Below are 20,426 nucleotides of genomic sequence, written 5' to 3'. Positions count from 1 at the left end.
ATGACCCGGAAGTTCGTCATAGGAAGAGCGACGGGCTTCCGGGTTGAAAAGAAAAGGACTATTTACCCTGACCCGGAAGGAATAAGGACTTGTGGACTGTTGGGCAGGAACACCTCCGGGTCAGGGAGTATAAAAGGACTGTGGGAGCTCCCAGACGGAGAGCTGAGTTGGGAGGCAGGGTGGCTAAGCGTCTGGGAGTGGAGGATTGGTTATTTGAGTATTGTTTATTTGATAATTGTGGAGAGGAGCGTGCTTTGTGCACATTATTATAAATAATAAATAATAATTGGACTTTTACCTGGTGTCTGACGTGTGGTCTGAGGGTACAAGGGTGCGAGAAAACCCCTAATCTGTCACACTGGAAATAAAGATAAAATTCCTACTCAAGAAGATATTATGAAATGGCTTTACCTTAAAGATGTGCACCTACCCCAAATAAATGCAGAAGTAGGTTTGTTAATAGGTACAGACTCTCGTAAAGTCATGGAGCCATGGGAAATCATACATAGTGAAGGAGATGGACCTTTTGCAACGAGAACAGTTCTAGGATGGATTGTTACTTGCTATACAAAAGAGTCAGACAATGAAAGTGTAGAAAGATGTTCAGTCAATTGTGTGACAATAAAGAAAGTAGAACAAATGTTACTCCAGCAATACAATATAGACTTTCCAGAACGCGACTGTGAGGAAAAAGAGGAAATGTCACAGGAAGACATTAAATTCATGCGCATAGCCTCAGATACTGCAAGTCTAGTGAACGGACACTATTGCATTAATCTTCCCTTTAAAGATGAAACACTTAAAGTGCCAAACAATCATTGTGTTGCAAAACAACGTGCTATTGGACTTAAAAGGAAACTTACAAGGTACCCAACGTTTCATGAGGATTATAAAGCGTTCATCAAAGACATTTTAGACAAAGGATATGCAATAAAGGTACCCACTGAACAGCGGACCCTTGAAAAAGAACAAATATGATACATCCCTCATTATGGAGTGTATCATGCAAAGAAAAACAAAATAAGACTTTTTAAGGTTTTTCTCTAAATGAACAGTTGCTGAAAGGACCTGATTTAACTAATACACTCATTGGAGTTCTTACAGGATTCAGAGAGGAACCAATCGCTCTCATGGCGGATATTAAATCAATGTTCTATCAAGTTAAAGTACCAGAAAAAGACATGGATCTTCTTCGTTTTCTGTGGTGGCCTGAAGGTAATCTAAACAATGAACTTGAGGAATACAAAATGACAGTGCATCATTTTGGTGCTACTTAGTTGCCCAGTTGTGCTTCTTACGCCTTAAGAAGAACAGCAGAGGATGAAAGAGGCACAGCTCCAGAGGAAGCTAAGTATGTTCGGCAATGGGAAAAATGGACGGACGATTTGCAGCTACTTGTGGATTACAATGTAGACAGGTGCTTTAAACCGCCCAGATTTGGTCAAATAATGACTGCACAAATGCATCATTTTGGAGATGCTTCAGAAAACGGGTATGGCACTGTTTCCTACCTCCTTTTGACTAACAAAGAAAATGAGAGACATTGTTCATTTCTAATGGGGAAATCAAGAGTGGCACCACTAAAATCAGTCACTATACCAAAATTGGAACTTACAGCAGCAGTGGTAGCAGTCAAAATGGATAAAATGTTAAAACAAGAACTACAGATTCCCCTGCAAGAGTCAATCTTTTGGACTGACAGCACCATAGTACTAAGGTACATTGCAAATGAAAGTGCACGCTACAAAACCTTTGCTGCCAACAGAATCACAGTGATAAGAGATCACACACAACCCTCGCAATGGAGGTATGTCGCATCTGCGCAAAATCCTGCAGATCAGGCATCAAGAGGTTTGACAATAGAAAGCATCATCAAAAGAAAAACTTGGATACAAAGCTCGAATTTCCTACTACAGACAGAGCACGAATGGCCTAAGAGACTAGATGAGGTGGACTTGTCTACTAGCAACGATCCGGAAATCAAAAGGTGCGTAATAAATTTTGTAAGTGTAGAAGAAAAAACTGATCCAGTAAAAAGACTTATAGAGTACTACTCAGAATGGTACAAATTAAAGAAAACAATAGTTTGGTTCCTTAAGTTTAAAGAAGTGCTAATGCGTTTGAAAGAAGAGAGAAAGGCAATTCAATATACAGTTAGCCAATCTGGACATAGCCCAGAAAGACAAAAAATGCTGATCGCGAAACATATGAAGGAATACAAATCAACAATGAGACTAAAGCCACTGTCTCTAGATGATTTGTCTAAAGCAGAAAATGAGCTTATTCGCCTAAGTCAAGTACAAGCTTACCCAGAAGAAGTTAAAGCACTAAGTAAAAATCGGCCTATAAAGAAAAGCAGTAAAATCATCAAACTGGATCCAGTTCTACAAGAAGGAATATTAAGAGTCGGAGGAAGACTCAGCAAATCTGCTTTGCCAAAGGAAGCCAAGCACCCTGCAATAGTTCATAAAAACTTGCATATCGCTACACTCTTAATCAGACACCTTCACCAAAAGCATAGACACTGTGGCCATAATTATTTGTTAGCAGAACTACGTCAAAAATACTGGATACCTCAAGCAAATGCAGCTATCAGAAAAATATTTTCCAAGTGCACTACGTGCAGAAGATACAATGCGAAAGCAGGTGAGCAAAAAATGGCAGATTTGCCAGAAGATCGCCTAGCACCCAACAAACCACCTTTCACTAATGTTGGAGTCAATTATTTTGGCCCTTTTTTTGTCAAAAGAGGACAAAGCTTAGTCAAAAGGTATGGAGTAATTTTCACCTGTTTAACAACTAGAGCCGCACACATTGAGATTGCACACAATTTAGACACAGATTCCTGTATCCAAACCATACTCAGATTTATGAGTAGAAGAGGTCAGGTTAAAATCATGTGCTCTGATAAAGGAACAAATTTTGTTGGAGCAGAAAGAGAGCTATGAGAAGCCACAAAAAATTTGGAACACGAAAAAACCGGCAACAAAATGATGCGAAGAGAAATCAAATGGATTTTTAACCCATCGTCAGCCTCTCATCAAGGTGGAGTTTGGGAAAGACAAATCAGAAGTATAAGAAAGATTTTAAATTCGACACTAAACCAACAAACACTCGATGATCAAAATCTTGATACACTGATGTGTGAAGTGGAATCAACACTTAATAACAGACCCCTTACAGAGACATCTAACGACCCTAACGATCACACCCAATCTCTTATCGTTAATTGACACTCAACCCGAAATGCCACCAGAACTTGTTTCAAAAAACGAATCATATCCAAGAAGACGCTGGAAACAAATTTAATACAAGGCTGATTTGTTTTGGAAAAGATGGACTAAAGAGTATTTGCCAATACTTCAGGAACGTCAAAAATGGCTGACACCAAGAAGAAATTTTGAACCGGGAGACATCGTTCTAATTGTGGATAAAGCTACACCTCGCAGTTCCTGGGTAATGGGTCGAGTCATCAAGACAATGCCAGATGCCAAAGGTGCAGTAAGGAGAGTTTGTGTGCAAACCAAAAACAGTACACTGGACAGACCTGTGAACAAACTGTGCCTGATCCAGGAGGGATCAAATAATTGAAATGACTCATTTTCTTTTTGCATTCCTAATTTTAAAGTTTTTTAAATTTAGTGCTTGTGTTTATACATTAGAGTTTAAGCTTTAAGTTTCTTATGTTTAGTATTTGTGTTTTTATAGTAGAAACTATCTTTAAGTTTCTTAAGGTTTGTTTTAAGTTTGGTAAAGTAATGAAGGCTCTTATTAAGTAAAGTTAAGTAATTGATTTCTGCCCTAGTATAAACAATTAGGGGCCGGATGTGTAAGAGCCATTTTCCTAGTTCTATAAAATTCATGAATATTTTACTAGATGATAATGCATAATATGGGAGGTTCCTATAACCACCGCAAATAGAATTGTGTTGGTATTTTCCTGTCATTTTTCTTACAGCTTTGAGTGAACAATGTTCTCCAGTTAGTGTCTAGCCTTGCCTTGTGTAAGGTACAGAGGTATATGGTTTTTAACCCTGTTCTTGTTTGTGCTCGTGTTCGAGCTTGCGCACATGACCGTTCCTGGGTACATGTCTATGTGCCAATGGCCTACGGGCCTTTTGAGTGTGAAGTAACTCATAAAATAAAAGATTTAAGTGTTGAACCGTATGTTTAAGACATACAGAAGAAGAAATTAAGAACCTTTAAGTACAGAAAGAAGTTTATAGAAGATACTGTACATTTTTTCCTTTTTTTTGCCTTTATTCTATGTGTGTAACTATTTTTCTTTTTATTCTTGTGTGTATTATTTGCTTTTAACTTTCACTAAATATTTTAAAACAAACTCTTGGACTGTGAGATTTCTTTGACACGTGTCTTACCTGTGCCTGACTTCGCCTTATGCATCAGCGGCTACACACTGTCTCATCAAGTGCTTGCAGTTGGACAAAGTGCCAGATCCAAGTATCACTTCAAGATGCAAATCAAGAGATAAATACATGATAATTACATCTGCTTTCAAGCAAATGACATGTGATGAAATGGGACCTTGTCCAGAGTTGGTTCCTGCTTTGTGCCCAGTGCTGGTGGAATAAACTGTATCTCCTTGCAACACAGAATTGGCTAAAGTGGGGTTTAATAAGGTATAACGGAAAGTACCTGCATATTGTAAAGTAGTGTTCTGTTAGGTGAAAAGAACTGAGCACTGGAAGCTCTCAGGACAAGAATTAATTTGCTTATCATTTCAAACACATTAAATGGTTCTGCACCAGGATAGACTCGAATCACCATGAGAGCAGAAATATTTGATGCTGAAGATAACCCTGAGGTTGCAGGTTCAAATCTCACTGCTAACACTGTGTAACCATTAGCAGGTTATTTGACCTGCCTGTGCACCAATTGGACAACCAAAAGAAATGTAACTAAGTGTATCATAAATGTTGTAACTCGCCTTAGGTAAAGGCATCAGCCAAATAAGTAATTGTAAATTTGTGAGGAATGGAAAAGTGGGTAGAAGATCATGAGTCGAAAAAAAGGGAAAAGTGTTGGTGTATAAATAAAGGTCATAAAAAGAACTCATGTTTTGAACTTGAAGTTTTATTAACCTACTCAATGATAGTACAATATAAAGTATTATACTAATTGTAATGCTTGATACTGATAATTGATTATTTTAGAGCAAACACAACTAAAACCTTAACTGGCACATGAATTCCAAATTGGTCATTCACTGGGAAAAAGAAATGTACAAATGAACAAAATTTGACAATGATGTTGGAAATTTAAAATGAATGAGACGGACACTAAAAGTATCAATACAGTACTGTATAACATAAAATTATACTGTATTTTGGCTCTGGTCCAACCGCAACTTTCAGTTAGATTAAGGAAGTATGAGAATGACATGCTATATACAGTACTGCATGAAATTTCTGGCTCTCTGTAAAATGCACATGTGACTGTTCATGATGTTTTCTACAGAATGAGAGAATAATTTTCAAAAATTTCCTAAGATTTCCCCATTACAAATTTTTTTGTATTTCTTTCTGGTTTTAACAATATAATATAGCATTTAGGGAGAAAAATGCAGAAAAGTAAACCAAAACTAGAAGCTAAGATTGCAAATATTTCAACAGCCACAGTATATTTGCCTGGAGAGCTAACATAAGCTGGGATAAATGTAAGCCAAACAGCACAAAATATCACCATGCTGAATGTGATAAATTTACCTTCATTGAAATTATCTGGCAATTTCCGAGCCAAAAATGCCAGAAGAAAGCATATGACTGACAGAAATCCAATGTATCCCAAAACACCATAAAAGGTTATTGCAGAGCCCAGGTCACATTCTAAAATGATCTTGTTTTTGTAATGCTGCATGTTTTTCATAGGAAAAGGTGGTGATATTATCAACCACATGGCACAAATCAAGATCTGAATTGCAGTTAAAATACAAACACTTAAACGTTGCTGACCAGGGCCAAAATATTTCATTACATTGCTACTTGGGATTTTAGCTTTAAAGGCCATCAGCACAACTAAAGTTTTCCCCAGCACACAAGAGACACAGAGAACAAATGTGATGCCAAATGCTGTATGTCGTAACATACATGACCAGTCAGAGGGTTGTCCAATGAAAGTGAGTGAACAAAGAAAACAACACGTCAAAGAGAAAAGGAGAAGAAAGCTGAGCTCTGAATTATTAGCTTTTACAATTGGGGTATCTCTATAGTAATAAAACACAACTGCAATACTTATGGTTTTACAAGCTCCTAAAATTGCTAAGATGGTTAACAACATTCCCATAATTTCTCCCGAAGATAAAAATTCAACTTCCTTTAGGGTGCATTGGTTTCTTTGCTCGTTGGCTGTACATTCAAGTGAACATTTTATACAATCAATGGCATCTGTAAGAGAAAAACAGTTTGATTTTAGAATAGTTGCAAGCTAAAACAATACCACACACATTGCAAGCACAACATATACAAAAGACCTGTCTGTTTAAAAATTAGGTGTATGTACAGTATATATCTACTCTATATATATATAACGTTTTCATGTGATGTTTTCATGAAATGCTCATTTTTCTTCAAAACTGTACATCATATAGTATACATCTATATATAATTTTTGTTAATCTTCATTAGGAGACTACAACAATGATACTCTCATGACAATACAATCAATTTAACATGCATATGTAAAACAAAATACCTTATATACATCAGCTCCACCAAGAACAGTAGTAGTTTAGTTGTGTGGTTAGCAGTCAATAAATAAAGCTTATGTAATGGCACAAACTTACAAATTGTAAAACTGTATAAACATTCAATTGCTGGCAAAATCATGACAGGTAATCATGTAGGAGAAGTCATAAAACCATTCATCTTGCATAGATGAAAATTTCCAATAGTTTTAGCATTTTCTATAACTGTAAATAAATCTCAGGGATTTGACCATGTTGGAATATACTCGTGGACCGATAGCGAGCGAAGCAATCTATTTTTATTGGGCTGCCATAGGTGTCCAGTGGGGGCACACTCACCTAGTGTGTACATATATCATCACACGGTATCAGAAGGTACACCACATATCTAGAGCAGTCATCAAAGTAGCACACAAGCCTACAAACATGCTGTACACAGTCCTTTTTAATGCTAAAAGCAAGAAATCAGTAGCAGAGATGTGGAACTCGGTTTACAGCATACAATGTACTGCATGTCCAGCGGTATTCATGAGACAAAAATAAAAAACACTTGCCACATGCATACAGGAGCATTGAAATACAGTCAGAAGAAATGACTACGGTCTCTAAATTACACACATACAAGTTCAACTGGACACACATTTAAATGGGACTCAGTGCAAGTCAAATTTAAAGCTATTAGTAAAATTGCCAGATAACTGGCTGAAACAGGGCTCTCAATTGAAAATGCCATTAACAGACGTGAACATGAACATGAACCCAGCATATGCAGGCTTAAAAAGAAGAACATGAAAATAATAAATAAGACTTTATGATCAACATCCTCCAAACCCCACCTCATCAATCCTCACTCCAATCCATCTATCTTCCCCTCCTTATTTGCTATATATTGCCTTGGATTCCTGTAAGTCTTAATACTTTTCTTCTGATGATGACCCCTAGTAGGAATCAAAAGTTTAGGAATGAAAAACTATTTTAAAGATATATGATTCATTTGCTACATCTGTGGATTTCCAGCTACAAATATGCAAACCATATCACAGACCTTCACCTCCAATTCTCCAATCACACGACACAATAGACACATACAAAAGTGCAGCAAAATAAAAGGCTTTTATTCAGTGGGACACATTTTCCACCTGTTTCCCACCAGCTCCAATTACAGTATAGCCCAAAAAAATACCACACAGCACCCTTTCTTTCTTTCTTTCTTCTTCCACTGACAAGCTTCATCCCTCTTCCTCTCGACTCTGGCTCCTTTTAAGCCACAATCAGAAGTATTCCAGGTGGCTTGTTAGTGAGGTCTGGAATTACTCCCAGGTGTGCCAAAAGCCCAAAGTAGGGCTCTGCAGCTCCTCCTGATGGCATCCACAGAATCCAAAAGGGTTGATCCGACAAACAGCAATTCTCATACAGCCCTGTGGGAGTCTGAGTCACCATTTCAACTAGCAGTTTGGGGGAGACGGCACCCTTCAAAAGCCATCTCCCCTTTCCTTTAAGGAAATAATTAATTCTAGCCAACCCGTGGCATAGCATACGCCGCATAATTATCAACGTGAACAGTCAACGTGGCTCACAGATGCATGTGGACTATAACACAGACCAAAGCGAGTGAGGATGTGTTTGGTGACGTGTTAGGGGCGGGCACATGAGTAAGCAGTGTGCATGCCTCGAGAGCGAGGGTGAACGCGGGAGGAGGGTGAGAGTTGGTGGGCGGGGCTCTGTTGTGCGTTCCCCATGATGCAGGAGGAGCGGTAGAGTGGGCGGTCGGGGCTTTGTCGTGCGTACCCCATGGTCTTAGAGTTGGCAGGCGGGGCTCTGTGAGTTGGCGGGCGTGGCTCTCTGTCTTGCTTGCGTTACAAAACTGTGGCCGTAAACCGATTTGGTCGTGAACCAAAGTCATTTCTCCGATAGGATTGTATGTAAACACAGTTAATCCGTTCCAGACCGTACGATCTGTATGTAAATATATATTTTTTTAAGTTTTTAAGCACAAATATAGTTAACTAGCAAAATACCCGCGCTTCGCAGCGGAGAAGTAGTGTGTTAAATAAGTAACACACTTAAAGCACTCACGCAAGAGTGCTTGGGGAACAGCGGATTGACCCGGGTTGTTACGGAAAACGTGCCGCGAGGGGTCTACGACAGAGTACTAACCTCTCTTTCTTTCCTTCTTCAGAAAGCCCGAGGCCTCAGAGACATAAGCAAACGACATGACGGCTATACGAAGCACGCGCATCCGGGTCTATTTAATCCCTCCGATGACCCTTGATGACATCAGTTCCCAGTATCCATCACCAGTACCCAGCACCTGCACATCAATCTCCGGTCCGCCCTCATAAAAAGCCCGTCCATTTCTCCCCTGATTTGTCTTTTTGCTTTCGATGTTTGTAAAAGCGATTGACTGCTGGTTTTTTCTGTTTCAGTATAAGGGGCGGAAGACCCCAAAACTTACAACTCGTCTTGTCTTATGTTACAGTGGCGTAGTCAGCAGGATGACGAGGGTCCGAACTATGGCAGAAGGACAGGATCTGAACGCGGTTCTCAACAGTTTGGTCGCGGAGCTCCAGGCCGTTAAGGTGGACCAGGCTGCAACCCAGGCGGAGCACGCGGAAACGAAGAGGCGGCTGCGGAAGCGGTAAGACCGGAGCCTCCCAGACCGGCACATCCTCCCTTACAGCCTCTTTCCAGGGAGGACGACATAGAGTCATACCTCTCCATATTCGAGAGGATGGCGTCCCGACAGCGGTGGCCGCGGGCGGAGTGGGCGTCCATTCTGGCCCCGTACCTAAAGGGGCCTGCGCAGCGGGCATATCATGATCTCCCTGAGGAGGAAGCCGCCCAATATGAACTCCTGAGGGCTGAAATCTATCAGCGGTAGAACGTAACCTCTGGCCAACAGGCACGCGCTTGGCGTCACTGGCGCTTCGACCCCACACTACCGGCTCGAGCCCAGGCCTTCGAGTACTGGGGGAAGCTCGGAAAATCAAGCTCGCCAGGTGGTGGAGCAAGTAGCTTGCGAGGGTCTGATTTACGAGATGCCGGATTATCTCGCCCAACAGGTCCGGAGGCACCTGTTCGCTGATATGAACGGCCTTCTGGAGGTTCTCGAGAGACAGCTGCCGGTGTCCCAACTCAGGAGATCTGAGAGTCCAACGCGCGGGTCGCGGCAGGGACAGGCCAGCGTCCCCGAGCCCACTCGCCGCGCCCCAGAGGCTCCGGTCAAGCCGAAGGAACGAAGGCTCGCGCTGCCGCGCTGTTTCAAGTGCGGTGAGCCGGGACATCTGCTGCCGGCCTGCCCGCTCAACCAGGAGCCGATGGACTGCAGCTGGGCGAAGGAAGACAGGTACTGTGCACTGTCTAACCCCCTTGCGGTCACAAATACGGGACTTGGTGGTGGCAATGTTCGATACCGGGAGTAACATAACCATTGTTGCTCGCCGCTATGTCCTACCGCGACAGTGGCTCCCGCACCGTATGGGAGTAAAATGTGTGCATGGGAAGACCAGAACTTATCGGTCTGCGAGATGCTTCATAACTTGGGAAGGGGCTCTGAAACAGCTGGTGGTCACTGTAATGCCGGAACCCCCCTTTCCAGTCATCTTGGGACGCGACTGGTCGAATATTAAAAGCGGTAGGACCGTCACCACTCCTCCACCGAGACTAGGTCTGCTCATGGAGGGTCAGGGGCCCCTCCCTGCTGTTCCCCAAGCACTCGTGCGTGACAATATATATATATATATACACACACACACAGACAAACATATATATACATATACACACATATATACAGTATATATACATATACATCCATATATATACATATATATGCATACATATGTATATATGTGTGTGTGTGTATGTATATATACTGTATATACAGGTATATATATATATATACATATACATACACACACACACATATATATATATATATACATACTAGCAAAATACCCGCGCTTCGCAGTGGAGAAGTAGTGTGTTAAAGTAGTAATCAAAAAGAAAAGGAAACATTTTAATAATAACGTAACATGATTGACATTGTCATTGTCATGAGTGTTGCTGTCATATATATATATATATACACACACATATATATACACACACACACACAAACATATATATACGTATACACACATATATACAGTATATATACATATACATCCACATATATATACATATATATGCATACATATGTATATATGTGTGTGTGTGTATATATATATATATACTGTATATATATATACATACACACACACACATATATACATATATATGCATATACATATGTACATATATACACATATATATACATATTTACATATATATATATATATTAGGGGTGGGACTCGATTAAAAAAATTGATCTAACTAATTAGAGGCTTTGTAATTAATTAATCTTGATTCATCGCATGTATTCGCACACGTAAATTTGCCCTAAAGTGCAAATGTTTTTTCTAATTTAAAAGGGTTTTAGTGGGCGACAGAATCAAATAATAGACACGGACATAAATATTGTAAACTCAAGCTCTTTTAATTTCTGAAAAAAAAAATGCATTTAAACTGCATTTCAATTCAAATCAGAATCATCATCCGTGGCTAAAATTGGGCAGACTTAAAAATAAAGTGATATTCTAAGTACTTTAAGTACATGTTCAGAATGGTATTGTCTTTAAATAATAATAAGAAAAAATTCAAAATAAAGTGCAGTTTTTCATCTTAAAAAAATAAGGCAGAAACATAAAAGTTAATTTGACCAGCTTCACCTTTAAACTCTGAGTAACCTTAGCCAAAATTATTTTGTACATTAGGCTAAAACAGTGTGATCATTGAACATTTTGTAATTAGATGTAATTAAAATTACTAACGGTCACGAAAGTCCAATGATCCCCAATAAGAGCCAAAAAGTCCGCTTTCTGTAATGCATCTAATTTTGCTTGCTTTTCAGTGTCATAAGGCTGTTGAATTTTACTTGAAATAGTCTCTCGGCACGGCAGTTGAAAAGTTGGATCACCTGACGCTAACTGTAGCACATTTTCTAACCCCCTATCTTCCAGCATTGTTAGTGGTCTACAGTCCAAAGCAATCCATTTTGCGAGAGAATTTGTAAGTTTGACCGTTGTTGACTTACTAATTTTGGTCCTGAAGCCAGTCGTTTCATCAGTTTTGGGCTGTCGACACCTTTTATTGGTATTCAAACTCGTACTGCTAGTGCTAACAGCATACACAGTTTCTGTGTTCGCTGTAACATGTTTTGCATTTAGATGGCACCGTAAGGTTGAACTGCTTTGGTGTTATGCAAACTCCTTTTTGCACAGTTTGCACAAAACCACGCTTTTATCAAGGCTTCCGTCGGGTAGTCTTTTGAAAAGAAATTTTCCTCCAATCAGTCCTAGCAACGCGCTTTCTTCCGACTCTTACATTTTTGTAGCTCTGATGTGTGCATCAATGTAATTGGTGTACCAGGAAATCATGCATTGAGAGAATTTCACCTTGCTTGGAATGCAAAGTGTGATTAAATGCGTTATTTTTTAACGCGTTATGGAGCACATACATCGAAGCTCCTCAGCTGTGCTAAGAAAAGGAAACATTTTAAAAATAACGTAACATGATTGTCAATGTAACCTTTTGTAAGTAGTGCCTGGAATTTTCAGAGTGTGGGGAAACTCTAGAGACAGCGTGTGTATTAACTTGTGGATTTTTCTGTGAGTATTTGGTGGCAGCATCACAAAGTTGCTTCCGCAAGACCGCGTTAGCTGCGGAGCTCAGTTCAGAGCGAAATGAGGTGAATGGAAGGGGAGATGATGATGTCACTCCCCCACCCGCCTCAACTGTCAATCCCCCCATAAACACAGTCTCTCGGAATTTGCATAAGCACAGCCCTTCACCAGCAATTTTAACTTAGTTACAAAGTGATCAAAACTGTCGTTTATACCCTGCATCCACTCATTAAACTTATATCCCGCATTAGTCGTGGGCATGACAAACGCCAGCGGCAGCCTGTCTATGAACTTAATTTAAACTTTAGGTTTACACCGTGCTTTGTTTCCGAAGTAGCTGCAGTCATGAATATGCTTGTATGCGTCACTGTGCATGACAAACGGCAGTGGGAGCATGTCTATAAACTTAATTTAAACTTACGGTTTACTCCGTGCTTTGTTTCCACAGTAGCTGCACTTATGAATATGCTTGTATGTGTCACTCGCTTGCTTCTTATTGTTGCCTTCTCAATTGTATAATGCATGTTTTCTTCAGCGCTTTTTGGAGCTCTTCCTTGTTTTCTACGTACTGCGCTCACAGTCAGTTCACGTGATTACGTGGGAGGCATGATGATGTCATACGAAACTCCACCCCCACGGCCATCGAGCTGAACTCCATTACAGTATATGGAGAAAAATAGGTTCCAGTTATGACCATTACGTATAGAATTTCGAAATGAAACCTGCCCAACTTTTGTAAGTAAACTGTAAGGAATGAGCCTGCCAAATTTCAGCCTTCCACCTACACGGGAAGTTGGAGAATTAGTGATGAGTGAGTCAGTCAGTCAGTTAGTGAGTCAGTGAGGGCTTTGCCTTTTATTAGTATAGATTATACCATAGAATGCATAGCGTAATAGTAAACTAAATGCAAAAACATTGAATAACACTGAGAAAACCTTGAACAACAGAGAAAACTTAACACTGCAAGAGTTTGCGCTATAGCGCTATGAACCGCTCGCTAAAAACACTTTTTTTAAATGAGTGTTAAGCACAGGGAAAAAAATGAACATTTGAAAAATCTCTAATTTAATAAACAACCAAGAAAAGTAACATTGCAACAATACATGCGTGTGCCTCTGTGTGTGTGTGTCTCTCTCGCGCGCTTGTGTGTGTGTGTGTCTCTCTCGTGCACCTGTGTGTGTGTCTCTCTCATGCCTGTGTGTGTGTGTCTCTCTCTCTCATGCGTGTGTGTGTGTGTGTGTCTCTCTCGTGCGCGCCTGTGTGTGTGTCTCTCTCTCTCTCTCTCGTGCTCCTGTGTGTGTGTCTCTCTCATGTTGACTGTAGCACAGATGAAAGCGACTGAGGCTGTGTTTGGTGAGTTGTTGCGAGCGGGCACATGAGCAGGCAGTGCACATGCCTCGAGAGCGACGGTGGACGCAGGAGGAGGGTTACAGTTGGCGGGCGGGGCTCAGTCGAGCGTATCCCATGGTCTTAGAGTTGGCGGGTGGGGCTCTGTGAGTTGGTAAGCGTGGCTCTCTGTCTTGCTTGCGCTCAGTGTCTTGCATTCCCTTAGTGAATTATATGTATAGATTTTTAATATTGCATAGTGATGCATATTAAAATATGTCCACACAATTCTTATAAACAAGTTCCCTGTTGGATCTGCTGTTGTTATTCAGAATTTGTAGCAGATTCACTTCCAGAGTGGTTCCACTAGTTTTCATTTATAATGCCAATAATGTGCAGTAGATTTTCTCACAAGCTGATGAAAGTATCAAGGAGGATGACTGAAATGCAATCAGAGTAACAACAAAGAATGAAAACTCCCTTTTGGGTACAATATGTGCTTAGTAATTCAAATGGTTTTCTTTTATAAGCTCTCTCGTTTGAGCTTATGATATCTAGTGATTGAACAGTTCATCACAGGGCCCACTCACTCTTTGCCAAATGACCTAAAACAGATACCCTCCACAGACACAGGGAGTAAAGGCAGACAACATACAAACTGTGACATACACAGAATTTAAACCCATGAGGTAAAAGAACTAACCACTGGGCAACCTTATTTTATAATCAAACACATCATTTTCTTATCTCTATATATATTAGGATATCTGTGCAATAGTAGGCTTTTGGAAATTTCAACCAGAGCAAATAAATAAACCAATAATGCTTAATATGATAAAATGTGTAAGGCGTAAACAAGTCAAGTCAAGTTGGGGAGCATGCACTGGCACCCACTACATGACGAAACAACTTGAAAGTTTGAAAAAGATAGACACTGTAAATGTGCTCTGAAAAAGTGCAATTAATTCACATTCATTCTTGTCTGTGTACTTATTATCAAGGCAAGATAATCTCAAATAGGGAATTTCTGTACTGGCATACAAAATGTATGCGTATCTAAGTAACACCATGTTTAATTAAACTAGCAAACCAACTGAAGGCAAGATCTACTGTTTTTGAATATTACTGTGAATTTTTACTGCTACTGTATATTGATGTGATCAGTGTGTAACATTACAACTCTTTGGCACCATGTAGATTTAATGAAGTCATTTTCTGTTTTTTCCTCTCTAAAATCATGTTTGAAAAAAAAAACCATGTAAACTGCAATGTTCCTGCTGCAAGGAGCCATTTCAGTTTTCTGATTTAAATCTTCAAATAAAATATTAGTTGGGATACTTGAACTTAAACAAATATACTGTAAATATAAATAAAACATTGTCAAAGTTTTCCCATTTTTGCATTAATCATCTACTTCAATCATATGTGAAACAGAATGTGAATAAATACTGCATATCTTTAACATGTGTGCTTTTTCTGGATTCCTTGAGAATAGAGGTACCAGTGCTGAACACTCTAGCACGAGCCAATCTGTATATTTATAATTATCTACATCCTTGTTGACTTTTTCTGGCAAGATTTTGGGCACATTGGCATGCTTTACATAAACTGTACCTGTCATATTACTTATTTCTCCTTCCCCACATTCTAAACAATCAAAGCAGCATGCAGGCTTTCCTTTCCGAACAGCTTTACGTGTGCCTGGCTGACAGCTCTCACTGCAGATTGATCTGGGAATCTAAAATAAAGAACATACCATAGTAAACAATTAAAACCTTCTCACTGTAGTTTTAATTAAAAAAAGCAAAATATTAACAATGGTTTATTTTCTCATAACATAATTATTTTTAAAACTTCTCAAAGTACTACTACTGATAATAATAATAATTATAACCCTAAAATATTGACAAATTATGCAGATTCTAACCTTTATTTCTCCATTTTTCCAAATAATACTAATGTTATTCATAACAAATTGTTGTCCCTCTTGTAAAGAAGAATCATAGAAGCCAACAGTGACAAAATGTATAGATCCTTTCTCATTTAACTGCCAGTTTATTATTTCATATCTTGCTACTGGGTCTCCATTGCTATCGAAATAAACATTTTCTCCATAACTGGTTGTATAATTAACTTGCTTTATCTTTTCTAACACCTGTTAAAAAAGTTGTCAATTTAAATGATTTTCAACAATAAATATTTACTTCTAATATACATAATGTAAAGTAATGAGTCCTTACCTGCCGAGAGTCAACTTTCTTGTTAAGGTTGCATGTATTATTTGTTTCAGTGATTTGGCATTCATAGAGATTATGCAGAGCATGTGCTACTGCATACATTGCTTTATAGACATTATTAGCGATTCTGACTTCAGGAATATCAAAATAAAGTTTGTTTATTTGCAATCCAAATTCTGGTGCTTGACATGAATTATTAGATGGAGCTTTGTTCTCTTTTTAAACTGCAGTTAAATGTGCTTCTCCAGGATATATTTAAGTCAATATTATTGGGAATTTCAGATGGACTTGTGTCTTTTAAATAATCTCCCAAAGACGGTATTGTGGAACTACTGATTGCAAGTCCAAGTGCTCCCCCAAGGACACCGTAATTCTCTTTGGTTGCCAGATATTCACTTGAAATCCAGCCTTCACTGCCAATCCACTGCAGGTTGGTGACATTCTGAAAATAAAGCTCTTTTAGAAGAGCTTCTAAATCTGTAAATGTGGCAAAGACAACTATTACTTTAGAAGAAGCCTGCTTCATAATATCTACAATTTTAAGCACTTTTGCTCTAGGGCTGTTTCTGTATATTGATTCAGAATATTCAATGCACAGCCCTTCTTTCTGAACAGCCTCTATGAATGTAGCAATGCCAGCTTTACCATAATCATCATCGCCACTCAAAGTTCCAAGCCAATTCCATCCAAAATATTTGATAAGTTTTGCTAGAGCTCTACTTTGGTGGTAGTCACTTGGTATAGTTCGAAAGAAAGTTGGATAATTGTATTTGTTGCTGAGACACGCACAAGTCGAGTAGTAACTTATCTGTTGAAAAAGAAGTTACATATAAAAATAAATCTGTGTTTCCATGATGTTGTTATGGTCATAATGTATATACTATACTTGAATAAATAAATTTTTAAAAACTCTATGCGTTTACATGACCTTGTTAAATATTACTTTTGAATTACCTGCCTCTTACCGAACTGTCACCAGATCATCTTGCTATATCTATTGCTATTTGTTTTCTGTCACTCTTTTTCACTCATTCACTCTTTTCCTTATCTATCTATGCCCAAAAAGCTTCTTGCCATCAATGACACACTCCTGTTTGAAGCTCTCCTATATTCCTTTACCCTTATATATCCCCACCCAGACTGTATACAGTACTGTGAACTGTATACTGTAAATACATAACTAGGAGAAAAGCCATACTCATTTCTTACCAGTGGTATGAAATATGGTCCAAGTGTGGCTGCAATTGCAATGGCTGGTGTGGAATCAGACATTCCTATAATAGCATAAACAGTAGATGGTTTTCCACAAGTATCAAAGGCAAATGACTTTTCTTGTCCATTTGCTAATGCCAGTGCTGCTTTCATAGCTAAATTTAAAGATGTGCAATCATCATATATTTTGTACCCAAGAGAAATTCCAGGAAGAATGCTAGTATTGTTGTTTAATTCTTCAGAAGCAAAGACCATTGTTTTTGCAAAAATAAATTCTTTAATATTAAAGCTGTGAGGAAATTCCAGAAAGTAACACATTTAAGTTGATGATAACAGCAGTAACACATTATTACACACAATATTGCAGTTAATAGAATTTTTGTGTTTGTTGTTATTTTGAAGTATGCCCTTATGCTATTGTATTTTCAATAATAAACACCTTGAGTCTGAAATTCATTATGTCAGAGTTTGAGAAATATTTACCTAGTATGTAGCATAAAAGGTTAATCATGCCTGTTCAAAAATATTATTGATTTTACTTACTCTGTACATTTTAAAGGCTGTGGCATCTCTTTAAATGATAATTCAAAATCTTCAACACTTTTGTGGAATGAAAAGATTCCTCCAATGATAATGTCACCATCCTTTGAGATCAAAGGTTGTGCAGGCTGTCTCTGTAGTAGCTCACAAACTGGATCTTCAGCCTTTACAAAAAGTGCTGCTAATGCTATTGCAATGAAGATCATTTTTAATAGAATGTCACCTTATAAAGAGTTAGTGTGATATTAGTCACTGCTACTTCTTGACTTATTATACCTTTACCTCAGTATTTATGTTCTTTACATCCATCATTACATGTACTCTTGATGGTTAACTAATTTTCTTTCTAGGGAGAAGGATTGGGAAATTGTCCCAGATAGTCATATGTCTTGAAAGCTGCTCTCACAACATTTTGAAAAACACATTACACTCTGGAGAATTCTGAGAATGCATGTGTTTACCTAGGAACCACATTGTACTGTTTTGTTTTTGAATTAATAGCTATTGGTTATTTATGATTTTATACTTCATACAGTACATTGATGTATCCTAAAATGTGATAAGAAAGCAGTAAATGTTTTTATATTCAAAACAAAAGAATAACTTAGCTTTAGTCATTTATTATTGTCGTACAGCAGAAGTTGTTAGTTTGTTAATAATCTACAGTGTTATCTGCCTTCCCTTTAATTTATTTTCACCAGTATGTCAATGACTATTTTTTTTGTTTTCTTCTTCCCTTAGTTCAGAATGACACTGAAAACCAGGGCCTAACACAGCAACAGTGGGCTCATGGCAGAAACCTGACATGCAGGGATCTTAATCAGGAAAACAATAAGTAGAAGGTTGAAATATCTTATGGCTTTCCATAAATGAATGAAAAGCCGATTATTATTTAACATGACTAAAGATAATCCAAACCCTTAATAATGGAGAGAAATATAGCATCATGTGGCTCTCTAAAGGTTATATATTATGTAGCCTCTTTCTAAAGCACACCAATGTAATAGAAATTTGTTCCTCATTTGCATTCAAGGTACAGTAATGTGTACGAAGTGAAGCACAGGGGTTACTAGTGTTAACTCAGATAGGTTCCATAGTTGTAAATTAGTTAGAGTTGGTTCTAAATATCTTGTTCTATCTCATTCCATTGCCTGACTGGAATAAGATTAGATGTGTTAAAATTTTGTCAGACTGGCATTGTCCTCTCACTGGAAAACTTTTGTTTTTCTTCATTGTATAACCTAATTCTTCTTGAGCTTTCAACAGTGAGGATAATGGAACATGTGGCCAAAACATCAGGGAATGGTTTAAATACAACAGAGATGTGTCATAATTTAGTTTTATGCAAATTATTTAGTATATTTTTATACTTGTAGTTACTTGAAATTAGTAATGGTTTAGATGTTGTATTTTGTTTTGCAACATCCTGGCCACTACTTTAGGTCCTCAGTTCAGTTAAGGTCTGCTTAACTATTTTTCTAGGAGCATGGCCTCTGATGTTCATGACCTTTTTTTATAATAACCAAATGGGATAAAAGGACGGCTAGGGATTCATTAACTTACCTGATCTCTGATTACCAAAACTCTCAAAGAAGCCTTATTTGAACTTGTTCATTTTTTTGGTTTTGACATTTTTGCTTGTTCTCTCTTGTTTTGGCTTATTTTCCCTTTTATTCTCAACCTTTTGTTGTTTCCCTATCCACAATTATTCTGACCTTGCAGTTATAATATTAGTTGACTTCAATATACTATGTTACATTCATGGACACTACAAGGTGGAACTGCTTTGTTCAAATGTAAAAACGTGGCAAAGTTGTGCAGATTTGACCACAATCTGATGCACCTTACTTCAACCTACCAGCCTGTTATTAGGCTGCAACTACTCTCTTATCATTATCCAAACCATAAGTTCAGCTCTGTTTTAATTTCCCTTTGGGAACTTATCTATTGTCACACACGTACGAGTAGGAGACAGCCAAAGGGCCTGAGTAATTGTAATTCCTCAACAGACCAGGGGGTGGCAGGGTGCACTGACTGTCTCTCTCAGTTGCTTGCAGACTATTCTTGGGAAATCCCGACATGTTCCAGCGCCTCTCATGATGTCACTTTCTGGTCCCAATGACATCACTTCCATTTTCTGCCCCCCAATGATGATGGCACTTTCCAGTTCCGATGACATCACTTCCGATTACAGGGCCAATGATAATGTCACTTCCTGTACTGACCTTTAAAGCCACCATCATGCCTCCAAAAAATCAGTTCTGTCTTGGACTTAAATTCTATTTTGCAGCAGTGGAACAAAATACGGGTGGCTGCCTCAAAACTTTATAATGTCTTTATCTCATCCTTATCACACTATCTATTTATCTGTCTATCTATCTACAGTATGTGAAATGCACAACTGAAATGTAATTTTAACAGTTAATCATATTTACAATACAGGGAAAATATGTGCATGAATCTCCTGTTTGTTCTTATTCCCCTTTAAGACTGGCTTAAATGGCACTCTGTACGACTATATTCAGTTTCCTTCAATGTAAAGATGATAATACACATACTTAATTTTGAAAACTATTTATTTAAAATGTAGTTTACAATAAACATATGTTGATAACTTCAGTAGACAATAAGGGAAAAATATTTACTTAAAACGTAATGTGGTCTAAAACAAAACAGACTCATTATATG

The 20,426-nt window shown here is 38.4% G+C and overlaps 1 protein-coding gene across 1 annotated transcript; it reads right to left on the bottom strand.

Annotated features, from left to right (window-relative positions):
- Positions 1 to 5,505: 5,505 nt before the first annotated feature.
- On the bottom strand, positions 5,506 to 16,088 carry LOC120532917 (extracellular calcium-sensing receptor-like). Its single transcript, XM_039759446.1, has 4 exons — positions 15,990 to 16,088; positions 15,677 to 15,904; positions 15,364 to 15,487; positions 5,506 to 6,404 (listed from the first exon to the last, which is right to left on the bottom strand). Exons 1-4 carry the CDS (start codon positions 16,086 to 16,088, stop codon positions 5,506 to 5,508), a joined length of 1,350 nt encoding a protein of 449 aa, XP_039615380.1.
- Between the last annotated feature and the right edge of the window lie 4,338 nt (positions 16,089 to 20,426).

This window comes from Polypterus senegalus, chromosome 1, assembly GCF_016835505.1.
Source record: "Polypterus senegalus isolate Bchr_013 chromosome 1, ASM1683550v1, whole genome shotgun sequence".
In the NCBI taxonomy this organism is placed as follows: domain Eukaryota; kingdom Metazoa; phylum Chordata; class Cladistia; order Polypteriformes; family Polypteridae; genus Polypterus; species Polypterus senegalus.
This window is presented reverse-complemented; position numbering and strand designations above follow the sequence as displayed.